The 16,798-nt window shown below is 38.4% G+C and overlaps 1 protein-coding gene across 1 annotated transcript; it reads right to left on the bottom strand.

The window, feature by feature from the left end:
• Positions 1 to 3,151: 3,151 nt before the first annotated feature.
• Positions 3,152 to 12,517, bottom strand: LOC134223060 (uncharacterized). The gene is given in 7 exon segments (XM_062702197.1): positions 3,152 to 3,636; positions 3,864 to 3,998; positions 10,683 to 10,903; positions 10,905 to 11,767; positions 11,770 to 11,923; positions 11,925 to 12,021; positions 12,118 to 12,517. Coding segments are annotated over 7 exon segments (2,355 nt in total).
• Between the last annotated feature and the right edge of the window lie 4,281 nt (positions 12,518 to 16,798).

Below are 16,798 nucleotides of genomic sequence, written 5' to 3'. Positions count from 1 at the left end.
TTCGGCTGCACCCAGTCGCACTCACCACGGCGGCGATGAAGGCGACTGCAGATTATACTGAGATCCATGTTTTTACTGCATTGACTGTGAAATATTTCTACCCTGACTGCAAGTCATTTAACTGCAATGCTTTCGATAGTTGCAACAGTTTTGCAGTTATCGGACCGTTATGTTCAACTGATGTCAAACTCAATGACAGCTGCATTGCGCTGCACATTTAGATGCACTTTTATTGCATCTGACATCGATTGACAACCGTTTGACGTCTAGAATGCGTTGCAGTTATCGAACGGCATTCGTTAACTGAAAAGTAAACATTTTGCAGTTATCGAACGGCTACTGTAGAATAGTTGGTCAAGTTGGAATGTAGAGCCATTGGAGAAGATGAAGAAGAAGAAGTAGAAGTAGAAGAAGAAGAAAATGTGCTTCAAGTTTGAGTTTTAGCAGCCTCATACTTAGTTTCGTAGTCATTGGAGTTATGGCCTCTGCTCTCCCCATTTTGTCCTGAATTGTAAAATTTGAGCAACCACATGCCCATTTCCGCTTGCATATTTCAATTTAATTGATTTTATATCCCATACTCTACCATTGCTGTGGCCTCTGAATTCGGCCCTGAATGCAGTCAATCCTGCCCTACTCAAATGGTGAAACCAACGCAATCGACTAGAAAACTTTACAAATATATTTTTGAGATGGTTTGATGGTTGATTTGATAAATTTCGGGGTGAACACGTCCAGAACATTGAAGTGATGTTCGTATTACAGGTAAGGCACAAACTTTTTTTTTGTGTCTTTATTAAGGAGACTTTCAGCCAGAGGCTAAGGCGCAAACTTATTTTTAGCAATAACTCGGATCTGAACAGGAATTTCGGTCTGAAAATGAATCAGGGCAAAAATATAGCTATTCCCATTGAGCACAAATGAAACCGCGAGGAATTCCGATGATCAGGTGCTGAAGCCATTTGAAAAAAAAAAATATACGTTAGTCTTGGGTCTTTGAGGGTTAAAGAAGCAGTGATAAATATCTTTCTACAAAACGATGTAATTTGCGTGAGCCAACGCTATTATCCAAGTTTGACATTACCTCCAGCTACCCTATACAATGCTGACAGTTGATACATGAGAAATAAACCATTACCTACTATTTTAAACTGATTGCCGCCTCGCAGCAATGTTCACATTCAGCACTTCAACATTTATTAACTGCAAGGTTTTTAAGGCAAGTTATCATTTTTGCATTCGTATATCATGAGGCTGACACGATTATATTGTCGAGAAAACTTCCAACCCGAAAATTTCCTAGACCGGACTGGGAATCGAACCCAGCATGATCTTTCCGCACGGCTAAGGAAGGTCCTCAATAACATTATGAAGGTCATATTCAGCCCACAAGCTAGCGGTGCAGTTCACGTGGTAAACGAATTCTCACTTAATTAATGAACCGGAAGTATTTAATAAGTACTAAGCTGCATCACGCTGCATTGTGGTAATGTGGTGCCTGGCAGATGTATTATCCAGCAGAAATACTAGACGGCCAAGTGCTATTTACTATTTGTGCGATACCAACCACACTTAATCATGATTGTTACGAGCATTACCCGTAAAATAGATTCTCCTCGAAAGCTCGTCGCTCAGAATGATTGCACCTACAGCCGTTTTTTTTTTCAACCAACATAAGCACCTTCAATATTTCTTCTGGGAAAGCTCCTTCCGGTAGCTGATTCAAAGATTAAAACTCCATTTAAACGGCTGCCAGGCTCGTTCACAGCCATTTCCCTCGTCGTCTACCGGAAATGGTACACTTTACAATCAAAGAGAGGAAAAAGAATAAATTCAACGTTTATTCGTTCGTCTCGTTCTAAGTTTCGCTTTGCACTTTCTCATAATAGAAAGGCGCCGTTGCGGGAAAAGTCGTTGTCGTTGACACCGTCTATGGTTGGATGGAATTCACACGCCTTCGGAAGTGTCGCGCTTCCGTGATTTAAAATGAGCTGGCGGGATGCTGAAAATTATGTGCTAATTAAACGTGATTTATTCGAATCCGGCACAGCTAGAAGAGGTTTAACTACTGGGAACATTGAGTCGAGCTCTGCCTCAGAAGTGGAGTTTCCGGTGATTCGGTGAATGGTGTAGAAGGATATGTGCAATTATGGTGGCTTACCAATTTACGGCTTCGCAAGGATGCCGTACAGGGTAAGTCATTAACATAGTAACACGATCATAGAACGAATAAGTGTTCAAATCTTGTAGGTTAAGAAGCTTTGCAACACGGGACGGACTAGTTTTGATTTCAACTCGTTCATGATAAAAAACGACTTTTCTTGAGATGATTGCGGATATACTGAAACGGAAAATATTTTTCAGTTATGTTTTGAATAAGTTTTCTTCTAGCTTGAAGAAGAAAAGATACGGCTTTTTTAAAACTTATAAGCATTAAAGTAGCAATAAATGGCCAGTTGGAACCCAGTGGGACATCGCAGCAGAGGCAGACCCAGAGGCTCATGGCGGCGAAGCCTCAATAAAGAAATAAAAGAAGTCGACCGAAATCTAACCTGGCAACAGGTTAAAGCGATAGCCGGGCAACGCTCAGGATGGAGATTTTTCAAGTCGGCCCTTTGCACCACCGGAGATGTGCAGGATCCATAAATAAATAAAAATAAATATGGCCAGTTTGGCGAAATATACGGCCTATTGATTACTTGGGTCGTTTTCCTGGCCATCTCGTACATCAACGGCCATCATTTCCCTACAACTTTACAAATACTAATTCCAAATAGATTTGCTAGTGGCAAATTGTATTTGAAAGGGAGCAACACTCATCACTATTGAATTTGATTACAATCGGCCATTGCGTTCAAAAGTTATAACACCTTTAAATGCGAGTAAAATTGTGTTATACTCAAAAAACTTTCAAAAACTTAGTCTTTTCATTGACACTTATAGGTACCCTTAACTGATTCGTTTGCAAGAAGTTTTATTTGATGAGAAACCTTAAAATGAGGAAAAATATTACTTTCCTTTAATTATATTTGCTTTTTATAATGCACGAGAAAGGAACCCTCACTACTAGGTGGATGATTAAGTGTTTTTCTTATGTTTCAATATTTTTCAGATGGTACGCAACAAATTTATATGAAATTCCTCAGTTTGTCTATCCTACAATCAATTGCAAAAGCAGCCAACAACGGTGGGACTCCATATGCAAAGTTGTAAACACTTGCTTCTCGTAGTCGGTGCAACTGAAACCGATGTTTATGCAAATATTCACATTGTGTGGTGTGGTGGTGTGAAGTGAATCCCTCTCCGACAGTGCCGCTTCTCGAGGCGTTTGGAAGAGTGTTACAAATGCCGGCTGCTCGAAATGATGACTACAATAGATTTCCTCCAGTTGCACAGGAATTCGCAGCAGAGTCATCGTCGTTCTCGTTGGGGAGCTACCGGATAAATCTGTGCAACCGCATGGTGCATTACATACATATTTATTGCATCCGGGGGCACTGTTGCATCCCCTCCGGGTTTGCTTGCGGTTGGGGCTGCCGAGCGGTGGCAGTTCCGAGAAAGAGAATTTGGAAACGACATTTTCATCTACTGGTGGTGCGGCAACAAACGAGCGTTCCATCCATACCGACGACCGAGCTTAAGTTTTGCGGGAAGAGTGGATGTACGTGCGCTTAGTCAGTTTTGAAGTGGAACTAGTCGGTAGAAGATGCAAACCAAATACTCTTGTCATCAAGACTGAGTTCATTTTCTTGCAATTCGGTAATGCTGTGTGGTGCAAACTCGAGTGCTCTTACATTGTGGATGATTGTGAATGGAACCGACAATGTCGAGGGGCTTCCATCGAAAAAAATGTGCTTTCTTACCGGGAATCAAATGGAAGATCCTGGTGGTGTAGCTTACTTGAGTGGAACGCTCGTTGTCGAGATTAATTCGATTGAAATACTCGCTTACAAGAATGCCATTCGGAGGGGAGACATTTGGTCGGAAAGTACGATTATCTAGAGGTATGGTTAACACATTCAATTGGATAGTTGACAATAGATGCTGAAATTTTTCAATAAATCGATCTTGCTTTATGCGTTCTAAATATGGTTAGAAACATTTTACTATATAAGTTCTGGTGAAATAAAGTTCTTCGGGCAGGTCCACCAGAGCATCATTATCTCAAACTCAATTTTCGACATTTTCTGAATGTTTTCCATATTTCCCAATACCTAAATCATCAAATAATATTTTGGGTAGGGTAACCGTACCCTTAGTGAAGGTAGCACCAATAGTGGAGGTAGTGGGGTTTTAATGAGATTTATCATATTTATACAGTTTACGATGGTTTCAGTTGATGCGTCGTTCTTTAGATATTCTGTTAAATGCAACTTATCCTAAGATTTCGCTTGAAAAACTATTGAAAACATTGAAAAACTATTGAAAAACAATTTTCCTTAACAAAATTGACTCCCTTGCACCTATAGTGGTGCAACTGTACCAATAGTGGCGAGTCTCATAAGAAACCAATGGATAGCACCACTATAGGAACCAAAATAAATTTTTACTGCTACTAAAGGAACAGTGTACCCATAGTGGTGCAAACAATATTTGATAATTGTTAATGTTAAATGACACATATCTCATTTTTGATAGCAAATTTATTAGTTTATCTATTCACTCAGATAATAAAGCAGTGCATTTCCCATAATCATCAATTTTTAAAAAATATTTTCTTTTGTGGATCTACTAATACCTCCACTGTTGGTACCGTTACCCTATATCAATATTATGGCATGGCAAAAAAAAATTGTTTCAGACTGCCATTCAGTTTAATTGATTATAATGATTCCCACTCTATAGACAACCCGAGCAAAGTCTGAGTGCAAATCGACAACTTGTTTTTATATTGTGAAATCTCCGATTTTGATTACTTAATTTGATATTTGATACTATTTTTTGGTCGTTTTAACGGTTGGAATAACAAAATGTATAGCAAACAAATCTTACTGTGACATCAAATCAAAAACTATTCCTGCTGCCGATCACGGTAGCCGCAAAATACACAATAATAAGTACAAAATACGCATTTCCGTGACTAACTGGGACTACCCAATAAATGCTATATTATAGCTATATGTCATAAATTGCGTACTTTTAATCTCTTCATGAAATATGCTCATGAGTGAAATTTTGCTTTGTATTTTTTTATTAAAACAGAGTTCCTATTTGTGATTTTTATAATCCTTCGTTGCAACCAGTGTTGTAAAATGTCATTTGCATTCGTTTGTATAATTTTCCCAGAACTTTTTTCAGTAGTTAGCTATCAACTATCAAGTATGGCGAACCTGTAACGCTTAAATGTGGTTACAACTTTGTCTAACAAGACATTGCAGTAAATATGTAACCTGGGGCGTGGGAGGCAAAATGTCATTCAAATGACATTATGTCAAATGACACGTGACATTTTGGAGAGATTTCTCGCTTAACTTTTCAAAAGGACCTAAGTAACATTTTTTTCATGAATTAATTTGAGTACTGCAATCAAAAGCTTTCATGTTTTTATGTTGATTGCGCTATTCAAATTAAATCATGAAAAAAATGTTACTTAGGTCCTTTTGAAAAGTTAAGCGAGATTTCATTCTCTAGCCTCAGATGTTATATTTAGAGTAATGTACCTTTGGACTAAAATATAGCACTACTCAAGCGTTATGCGTGCATCTAAAATTTTGAAGTAAATTTGGCCTCCGAAGAAAGTTATGAACAAATTAGTCAAATGACATGCAGATGACATTTTACAAGCCTGGTTGCAACAACGTTGTCTTCGAATTCCATATCTTTGCCTTCCGGATGTGACGGATTATCAACGTCCGATCGTGGCTGTAGTTTTGGTAAGTGACATTATAATATGTGTTCCAAACGCTTAGCAGCCGGTCACAGGGCAAAAGATACCTATATATTAATGGTTACCCGACTAGAAGAGCATAACAAAAATTGAACACAATTTTAACATATTGTGATATTTATAACTTATTTTGATACAATTTTGTTCTCAGTAGCCATTATCTTTCAAATGTTGTAACAGGATTATATCATAATATGATTTGAAAAATGCTTAACGCCGAATTGCCCAACAGTAGGCAATTAAAATAAATGTAGCAAAGTCTCCCAGCCATAGATATCACAACGCTGATATAATTTGAGAAGGTTGCCTTATTTGTAATGTTGTTAATTTCATGCTCTCGAAAAATATTCTTGTTCAGACAAAAACAAAAAACTATGATTGTTGATCACAATCTGGAGACCAACCACGACCTGTAAAATTTCCAACTGCACAGAAACAATATATTTTGTATCTGATTCTGTTATAAATTTCTAACAAAATATGTTATTTTTATGATAAAATTGTAACAAAATTTGATAGTTTTTTGTTTCCAGTAGTGTAGTTTTTGATAGAAATTTAGATATTTTAACAACATCCTGCACCATGTTTCTAACAAATTTTGTTATAAAAATTTAGTATAACATAATAACATAGGATGATATAATTTTGATATGACCTTCTAGTCGGGTAGATAATCTATCAAAAACAAGGGAAATATTATATTCAAAATAATAATTCTTACCCGAAAGCTTAAGAATTCCCAACTTTTTCCTTATCCAAAACTTATGACGTATACAATATAAACTAGAAATTGCGTGAAATGGACTCATAAAAAGAGTATTTTGCAGTTACCGTGATGACAGCTAATCGAAAACTAATTTTGATATTGATTTCCGATAACAAAATAAGTACACAGTTCGATATCATATCATACAGGGAAACCTGAACCTATTCACTTGTTGGGAAGTACATGTTCTTGGTTAACATGTCGAATAGTGCGATCAAGATATCACGGGAATCATGATTTCAAACCACTCCTTGTATCAAACTGAAATCAACCCAGCATGTCCATACAAGTCCCTAGAGCCCCTAGAGTATTATATGCAGTTCAAATAAGTTCAATGCAGATGTTCTAGGTCAGCGGTTCTCAACCTTTTTCTTGAGAGGTACCCCTTCGCGACTTTGCATCAATTGAGGTACCCCCTATTTTTTTGCAGTAAATGAAAATAAGTATAACTCATAAAATATATGAAAAATGGTACTGAAAATACACGGAATATATGGCTCTCCATTAAGTTCGCTGAAATTTCCATTACATCGAGCTTTTTTTTTGTCTTTATTAAGGAGACTTTCAGCAAACATCGAGCTCTTGAAGAGAAGCTTCCGATTCTCTTGAAAAGCGTCTTTCGAGTCACTTGATGGTAAGCTTCTAAGCATCTTGAAAGGACGTTTCTGAGCGTCTTGAACGTTGGCTTCCAATCCTCTAAATATATGAATTCCGAGGACCTTGAAAGGATGCTTCCGAACCTTTGGAAAGTAGGCTTTCGAGCATATCGAAAAAAGGTTTCTGGGCTTCTTGAATGAAGGTTTCTGGGCCTCTTGAATGGAGACTTCTGGGCCTCTGAAAGGAGGTTTCTGGGGCTCTTAAAAGGACGCTTCCGGGCATTTTGAAAGTAGGCTTCCGAGCCTCTTGAAATGAGGCTTCTGGGCATCTTGAAAGGAGGCTTCCGGGCTTCTTGAAAAGGCCTTTTGAAAAGCGGCTTCCGGGCCTCTTAAAAGGAGGCTTCCAGGCCTATTGTAAGGATGCTTCCGGGCCTCTTGTTAGGAGGCTTCCGGGCCTCTTGTGAGGAGGCTTCCGAGCCTCTTGAAAGGAGGCTTCCGGGCCTCTTGTAAGGAGGCTTCCGGGCCTCTTCAAAGGATGCTTCCGAAACACTTGAAAAGAGGTTTCAGAGCATATTGATAGAAGCTTTAAGCCTCTTGAAAGAAGCTTTCCAAACATCTCAAAAGGAGGCTGCCGAGGCTGTTGAAAGAAGGCTTCCGGACTGCTCAAAAGGGGGCTTTCGGGTCTCTTGAAAGGAGGCCTCTGAATCTCTTGAAAGTAACTTTCCGAACCTTTTGAAAGGAGGCTGTCGGGTTTTCATTTCGTATATACTAAAACACTAAACACTAACACTAAACTCAAAATCACATTCTTTTTTAAATATTTTTTATGTAGGCTTCATTTTTCAAAATTCAATTTTTTTTATTTCACTTTTTACACCCGTCCGTTCTCAACATTCGTCACAAAACTGAGGCTCTCGGATTCCCTGCATGATGAAATGGAGCCCCTCTCCGCTCTCCACTCAGTTATGTATCTTACGCTCTCGAATACGATCTCTAAATGCTTGAACATTAATATTATCAACATAGCATATCGTTTAGACACTTCTTCTTATCTATATATATAAAAATGAAATGGTCTGTGTTCGTATCCGCATAACTCGAAAACGGCTGGATGGATTTTTTCATTTCTTCAGCAGATATGTTCGTTACCGTTTCCGATGGGTTTATATGATATTTCCTCACGCGAAAATTACGCGTAAGGTTGTGCAAATCGTGAAAAACTAAAATTAGGATTCGGATGGAAATTTCACATGAGCTTTTTCGCCTACTACGCAGGACAACGTCTGCCGGGTCGACTAGTTTATTATAATTATTTATTATAGTATACTAGTCGACCCGGCAGACGTTGTCCTGCATAGTAGGCGACAATGCGCGTTGTGAACTGCCCATACGAATCTTTATTTTAGTTATTCATAATTTATTCATCCTTACTCGTTATTTTTACATGAGGAAATGTCATATAAACCCGTCGGAAACTGTAACGAACATATCTGCTGAAGGAATGAAAAAATCCATCCAGCCGTTTTCGAGTTATGCGGATACGAACACAGACCATTTCATTTTTATCATATAGATGTATATTATAATTATTTTTTATATTTCTTCTAGTTACTTCCTACGGAGGCTTCCAAGCCTTTTGAAAGGAGTTCCCCGAGTTGCTTAGAAGGCTTTCGAAAAGCGTAGAAGGATGCTTCCAATCCTCTTACAACGAAGCAACTGAGTTTTTACAAAAAACAACCTTCATGTCTCTCAAATTGAGGCTTCCGATCGTGAAGGCTCTAAATTTTAGTTCAGGAGCATATTCTTAACATGTCATTCAACATTCTGTTTCTCTCAGGTAGATTGCATAGAAGATTTTTAAAATTTGTTCATTCGTCATTCTGTCTTTTTGATCTTCTATCCCACAGCCTTTCATCCGCTGTGGTGGTTGTGCAGAGAAAAATTCAAAAGTATTCAAGTTACTGATCGCCATGCATATAATGTACAAAATTTTGAAATAAAATAAATATACTTGCATCAAAAATTTTATCAATAAATTTGGATTGAAATGGATTAAAATCCGCCATTATATATATTTTTTACGAGGTACCCCCTAGGCCCGGCGAAGGTACCCCTAGGGGTACATGTACCCCAGGTTGAGAACCGCTGTTCTAGGTTCTTCAAATTGTTCTGGAGTACAGATCAATCCCAAGCAGCACACAAGTGGCATAGAGGTTTCTGCAACCTATATACCACTGAATTTTTGTTACATTTGAGTTGCAGCAACTGAATCGGTTTGACTTGTGCTGCTAGGGATTGGTCTACCAGATCAACCCCGATGGTATCAAACCGGAATCAACCCAGCTTGTCCAAACAATTCCCTAGAATGATATGGAAATGCTAATATCATCTTCCAAACTCAGACGTACATGTTCATGATAGAAATTAGAGGCGAAAGTATAGAATTGATAGTTCCGTTAGGGTACGGCAGGTATTAAGAATGTTTTTATAGAAGTCGATTTGAAAGCGAGCGGAGGGCAATATTTGTAATGACACATATCGCACGCCCTTCCTTCTGCCAAACTCCCGTATTACTTCACTCAAATCATTAATTAGAATTCCCTAGGACCCCTGCGTGTTATATGCAGTTCAAGTAAGTTCAATGCAGATGTTCTAGGTTCTCCAAATTGTTCTGGAGTACAGATCAATGTTTGGATTAGACAACCGTGAAACGATTGTAAGAATCGCTTAGAAGACGACCCGGAATCAAAAGTTTGAAATCATGATTCCCATGATTTCTTGATCGCGCTATTCGACATGTTAATCAAGAACATGTACTTCCCAACAAGTGATTAGGTTCAGTTTTCCCTCAATACAAGTTGCCATACAAATGCAATGCAAACATTTGTACATTTTATTTAATTAAACGGATTAGGTGGTAATTGCATAAAAAGTTCAGTCTCAAGACGAATCATTGCACAGAAGTACCATGCGTCTCCATATGCTGCTATGCTTATATGCTGCTACAGTTTTCCCTGGGAGGCCCATTTTTGCCTGATAAACACTTATGGGACATACAGATATCGTAATAACTTAGATTATCGTATTAACTTAGTATTTTAGTTTCAATGAATATGCAACCATGTAAACATAAAAATGACTTCAACGCCATTAAAGCGGTGAACCTTCTCCAATTTTGTGACCAAATAATCTCGGAATTTTCCAAGTTGTAACCAACTCTACACTTTCTACAGTATCCAAAAATAGTAACAAATACTAGCAAAAAACCACGTCGTATCTATGGCAAACTGATCGAAGAGACCTGGTTGGGAAAGCATGAAACACAACGCCACACATTCAACAAAGTCCACCCCGTTTTAGGCAACACATAATTTCTGTCTCCTCCACATTCTACAAAAAAAAAACACTGAACAACTATTTCTATTACTAATACTTTTTGGACAATCTCTGGGGCTCCTGGTTCCTTTGGTTGTGCATCCTTTTTTCCCACAGCTGTAGCAGAACAAGAAGCGTTTCGGATTGGGGCATCTTAAATATGTGTGTCCAGGATTTTCGCATTGCCAGCATACTGTTATGATCGGAGCCTCCCGTACGGAATTCCCACTTAATTGGTTCGGTGCCGTATCGAGAGCTGATCTTCCACTCCAGTTGTTCTGCATTCACCTCTTCTGTTATATTCGATGCATTTTCGTTCCGGTAAGCAATGTCCTGTTGAAGTGCTTCTCTTTCTCGGATGTTCACTGGATCCAATTCTTCTTCAAAATCTTGACTATGTTCCATTATGCTGACTACTGCTGAACCATATGGTTGACGGCTGAGGGGAGGCCGCCCGTTGTTGTCAAATCTGCTATTCGTCGACCGATGAAGTACTGGAGTGTCATGTCGGGGTCCTAAGGCCCGTGAAATTGTTGGAGCGCGTCCCCTCAGTGCGTAAGAACGAGAAACTTCGAAATCTTTGCATGCTGCAACAATATCACGGATACTAGCTGATCGAGACGCCGAAGCAATTGGAGAAAAGTCCGTGTTGAGATGTGATTTCAAGATAAATAGCTTTTCTGACTCCGATATCGTTGGTTCTACAATCTCGAATGTCGCTACCAGATCTCTGTAGAATGCTGTGAATGGTTCATTCGGACCTTGGAATCTCAAGTACAGATCCTGCTTCACAATCTCCGAGTAATTCGGGGGTAAGAACTCTTGTTTTATTTCCGCTTTGAAGATGTCCCATGTTGTGAGGTTGAGGTACGACCGGGTGTACCATTGAAGTGCTCTTCCTTTCAGTAGGCCTTTAATTGAACGGAGCAATGTTTGGTCGTCCATACCTTCGGCGACAGCGTAGGTGTTTACTTGATTTAGGATTTCACTTAGTTTTACGATGTTACCTTCCCCTGAATACTCGAATGGCCATTTATGAACAGGCTGCAGAAACCTATAACTATTTGTCTGTTGAGTATTGAATCTCGGTGTATAGGATCTATCAGGCGTTTCTGAAAGGCGTTTCGTTGCTGAAATTCTTGGGGCTGTTCAGCTATTCCAGAGTCTCTTTGATTATACGGACCCCAGTATCCGGAAATTGCCCCAAATGTGTAATTCGGAGCATCATTTTCCCGTTGTGGAGGTGCTGTCATTCTTGATTGTAGATTCTGTAACTGCATTTCCATCTGCTGTCGTCTGAAGCTGTTGTTCTAACTGTTGCTGCTGTATCTGCATCTGGTGCAGCAGTAAGCGAAGGCTTTGCTCCTGATAGAAACCCCTGTTTTGTTGTTCTTGCTGTTGAAGATGAAAATGTAGAAGTGAGGGTTGAACAGAAAACTGCTGCGGCGGCTGTTGCAGAAATTGATGTTGCTGTTCCCTTATGGAATTTTGATGCTGTTGTTGTTGTTGTTGAGGCTGCTGAGCATGAGATTGTGGGAATTGTAGATCATCTCTAGGCGGTCCCGTTGATTGGTTTTGCGGTGTCGATTGTTTTCCTTGATCTTGATGCGCCTCGTCGAAAAGTACAGGATCCTGATTTAAAGGCTGCTGTTGAGGCATTTGATTACTCTGTAGTTCTTCTTGGAGCTGCTTTTCTAACAGAAGTTGATGCTTTGATGTTTCCTTGATGCTTGACCGCAGTTTCGTTATCTTCAGCCGTTTCAGCGTCTCTGGATCACTTGGAAGGTTCTCCGCTTGTCCCTGTTCCTGCGTTCCTGAAGCTTGTACCTGATTGTATTTCTCGATCTTTCGCAGAGCGATTCCTACCTTTTCCAATGTCTTTTTGGCATTCATTAAGATCGTCGGATCCGATATGAGGGAGAGTCGAAATTTGTAGTGTAAAAATCTTGATTTTAACACATTCACTTGGTTGCCATTCCTTTGTCTGAAGGCTCCCACTAAGCCTGCAAAATTGGTGCCAATTTCGTTTCGCATTGATTTATGCTGTCCATATCCGTTAGTACGTGGATCGAACAGTTTGGCACCGGCGATCCGTCGAATTCACTCTCCAAAAGTTGCTGTAGTTGCGATGTCTGTGTGCGATGTTTTTTCCTCTCGTACCTGTCGTTTTCCGAACGAGGAGCTCGAAGACTATTTCTTCCGGAGTGAGGTGATTCAGCTCCATCTTCATTGAGTATTTCACGAATATCACTAATTTTTCTAACACACACAGATCACTCACTTGACGATTTAACTACGCGATTCGACCGAATTCACCAGTGGGTTTTTTTAGTCTGGGCGCCAATGAAACCGTTTTCTATTAGATCTCCCGTATTTTGACCGACACGGCAATGGCTCATCAACGCTTGTAACAGTGCAATTTATGAAGTGACCAAAATAAGCAATGAATGACGACTCGTCAAGTCAAAGCACACCTTTCAGTCCGGCTAGCTACACTGCATCTTTGAGCTGCAGTTACAGTGTGCGCAAACTCTTCAATAACATGAACTCAAAACAATGAAATATAGGCATGGCGATAATGGGACTAGGTAATTGGTGGTCTCTATTTGCATACATACTTGCTAATTCTCCTACTCACGAATTAAAGTTACAAACTATTCGTTGGGTTGGGGGCCCCGTTGTGTCACACTTGCTGCATCTATCCAACGTTGTCGCAGCCGATGCACCGATGGATGTAGCGCGACCAGCAAGCCTTGCTGGCCAGTCTATCCCTGCTTACGGCGTGTGTATGGGGGACCTTTAGGACAAAAAAATGAGCATCGCCAAAACTTTCACTACGTGAAAATATAGCTCTTAAGCTTTCATTTCGTGACTATTTGAAAAAAATCTACCGTGGGGTCTCGAACAACTTTTTTTTTCTCCCTGAAACGGATCTTTGTAGTTGGAAGACCAACGATTATTATTTATCGCGTCCCATTTAAAATGAGATTCCTGGATTTTAACTCGTACCCCTGGATAAACTCAGGGGTACCGAAATTACCAAGTTATAGTCTAAATTAATAGTTTGTTGGAGCTCAAGCGTCAAAGTGCATGACGAAGCCGAACTCGATATATTTATGTTATCCCCTGCAAACAGCTAAGAAAGGCTTGGATGGAGATTATGCTCTGCATCGTCATCTTATGCACATATACACCCAATTCTTTCCCAAATATATACCAAAATTGAAACTTTGGTGGTAAATTTGATGGTAAAAAAAATGGTAACTTGGCTTAAAAACCTCGCAGTTAATAACTGTGGAAGTGCTGATTGAACACTCAACTGTGAGGCGGCAATGTCTTAGTGGGGAATGTAATGGCCAAAACGAAGAAGGAGAAGTAATGTAGATACACATAATTCACTTTTTACACATTTTTCTGTCGTACTTCAATTTATCACTAAAAACTATCCAACATGCTCATAGAAATCATAATACCTCGTTCAAATAGAAATCAGATTTCAATTGATATACGGTAAACAGATGAGCGCAAAAATGAGTCATGCTAAGTGCACAATAAAGGCAAAAATGGAAGTAAACATCTAGCTTTTAGTTTAAAATAAAATCTCTTCTGGTTTCAACAAAAAGTGACATGGGTATAAAAAAAACTTAAAAATATGTACTGTATTTTGTCCTTGAGAACGAGTGATGCATCCAGACAAGCAAATTCATTTTACTACAAATGTTGTGGCAAACATGCAACTTTCTATGATATTGCACTGCGTGAGCTTGGAGAAATACTCATTCGAAACGATTATTTTCACTCGAAATTCATTACCAATTTAAAAAGTCCATTTAGTCCACTTTTCATTGTGTTGTCGCATTATTGCTATTTTGCTTTTGGAAATCACTTTCAATAACGTTCAATTATTTGGTCAAGCCGAATACCACCAAGATAAAACGCAAACACAAAACCTGGACGATCAGAACCAGGGTAGCTTTAGAAGTTTTTGGAGAAGAGTTTGAATTTTAGACACAAAAATCGTGCTGAAGGGATGACTCTAATAAAATCTAAATTGCCTAAGAGTTCAGAAAAGTTAACCAGTAAACGAAAATTAATCTCTAAATTACGCTTCTGATCATTGTTGAGCTAGATTTTTTCCACTAGATAGTTGAATAAAAGTAAAGCTCATCGATTACTTCAAAGTCTGGTGGTTGTACCAAGAGTCATGAAAATATGCATCAAATGCATCTTCTTCTAAAAAGACACTTATTTTCATGACTCTTGGTACAACCACCAGACTTTGAAGTAATCGATGAGCTTTACTTTTATTCAACTATCTAGTGGAAAAAATCTAGCTCAACAATGATCAGAAGCGTAATTTAGAGATGTTTTTTAGCTAAATTCTTTTAGAATGTGATAATAATTTCATTTTTGAAGTTGCCAAATTGTTCTCAATTAAAAATTACGTGAGGTGAGCATAATTATTCTCATATTTCTTGATTATTGGGTGATAAATCAATGCATTTCATATGCGCATTGCCTTATTGTTATTGATATAGGAACAGATACCCTACTATCGCAAAGTTTAGAGTTAGTTGCCCCTTGGAATTTTCCCAATCAATCAACTAACGCCGGTAACCAGTCGATTTTGGAGGTTGAAAACTACAAATGCAACACATAAGTGTCGCGTTTTCGGCTCTTTCAGTCTTTATGATAAGCTAAAACGGGCTTTGCGTCAACTATCCGACGTTTCGGTGTTTATTACACCTTCTCCAGGGATGTCTAAAATTTGAATGTTTTACAATGAATTCAATGGACCAGTCTAAAAGGTGTGTTTGTGTTGTTTGACTTACAGAGGCTGCGTTTTGTTGTACTTACACTCTCTTGGGTGAACCAAAAAAACTTGGGTGAAACCAAACTTTTGGCCGTATTTTTGCAGTCTTACATCCGATTTCGGGTATTGTTAGCTCAATACAAAGAATATGAATAGATCTTGCATCTTAGATATTTCAAACTAACAATTTTCAATTTTTTATGTACCTACTAAAATATTTCATTAATGATACAATGGGAACTAACTGACTATATGTGTGTCTGTAATACATATGCAATAGTCGTCACCATTGAAAAAGTTTACGTCGTAATTTATTCGTATAGATGGTATGAAGACGTAGATTTTGAATTGCATTCACTTGATGTTTTATATCATCAGATTTGTTTAACTTGTTTGGAAAATTTGTATGAATAGACGCAGTTATGATTTTCGTTGTCGTCGTCGGTGAATAGAGTTACCTTTTCACTACTTTGCATTGAGGGCTTAAAAAACAGTCATCATTATATGATATGCTTATCGAACATGATTCACAATATATTATTACCTATAAAACGTTTATGTAGACAACGTCGACGACGCCGATTTTTCTGCACTTCTGATTCAATATAATTTTTCTAAGAACGGTTTTGGTTCTTAGTTTTCCATAATCACATAGTATATTCACAAACGTCTGGTTTTTAGATCACATTCACCTCTTTTGAATTATACATACTCATTAAACTATCTCTTCAATTTATGTTCTTTCTGATAGGAACATATTTTGCGTTTGTTTGCATTTCCCGTACTTGATCCATTGTCCTTGTTACTCATCTTATGACAAGTAAAGACATTCCATTAAAAAGTTCTAACAATTCTTATCAATAATGATTAGCCGTCGATGATAAAAGAAATCAAAGTATATAGGTACATATTGGTTTTCAAAAAAAGCACTCATGCTGCTATGTTTGATGCTGCTTTCCTTTTTTATTTTTTTCATTTCATCTTTTCAGGTTTCAGGATAAGTATCTTTTTTTCAATATTTGGACACATCATAACTTCTGGGCTTGTTTATGTTGAAAACCTTACTACGCAAATCCCGAATAGGCAAATATAGGCCCTTTAGGCAAATTGAGCCAAAAGCATATCTAAATGTCATCATCTGAATGCCAAAACCGGAAATTTTCTTAACCCTTAAAGACCCGGACGAACGGATTTTTTTTTCAAATGGCTCGCATTTAGCACCTGATCGTCGAAATATCTCGCGATATCTTTTGTGTTCAACGGGAATAAATATATGTTCTTCCTATAATTTTAACATCAGCTCAATATTCTAGACGCTTAAAGCCTGAAATTTATCAAATCAACCATCAAACTATCTCAAA

This window comes from Armigeres subalbatus, chromosome 3 (genome assembly GCF_024139115.2).
Source record: "Armigeres subalbatus isolate Guangzhou_Male chromosome 3, GZ_Asu_2, whole genome shotgun sequence".
NCBI classification, from domain to species: domain Eukaryota; kingdom Metazoa; phylum Arthropoda; class Insecta; order Diptera; family Culicidae; genus Armigeres; species Armigeres subalbatus.
The sequence above is the reverse complement of the archived record's forward strand: the minus strand, read 5'-3'. Positions and strand labels throughout refer to the sequence as shown.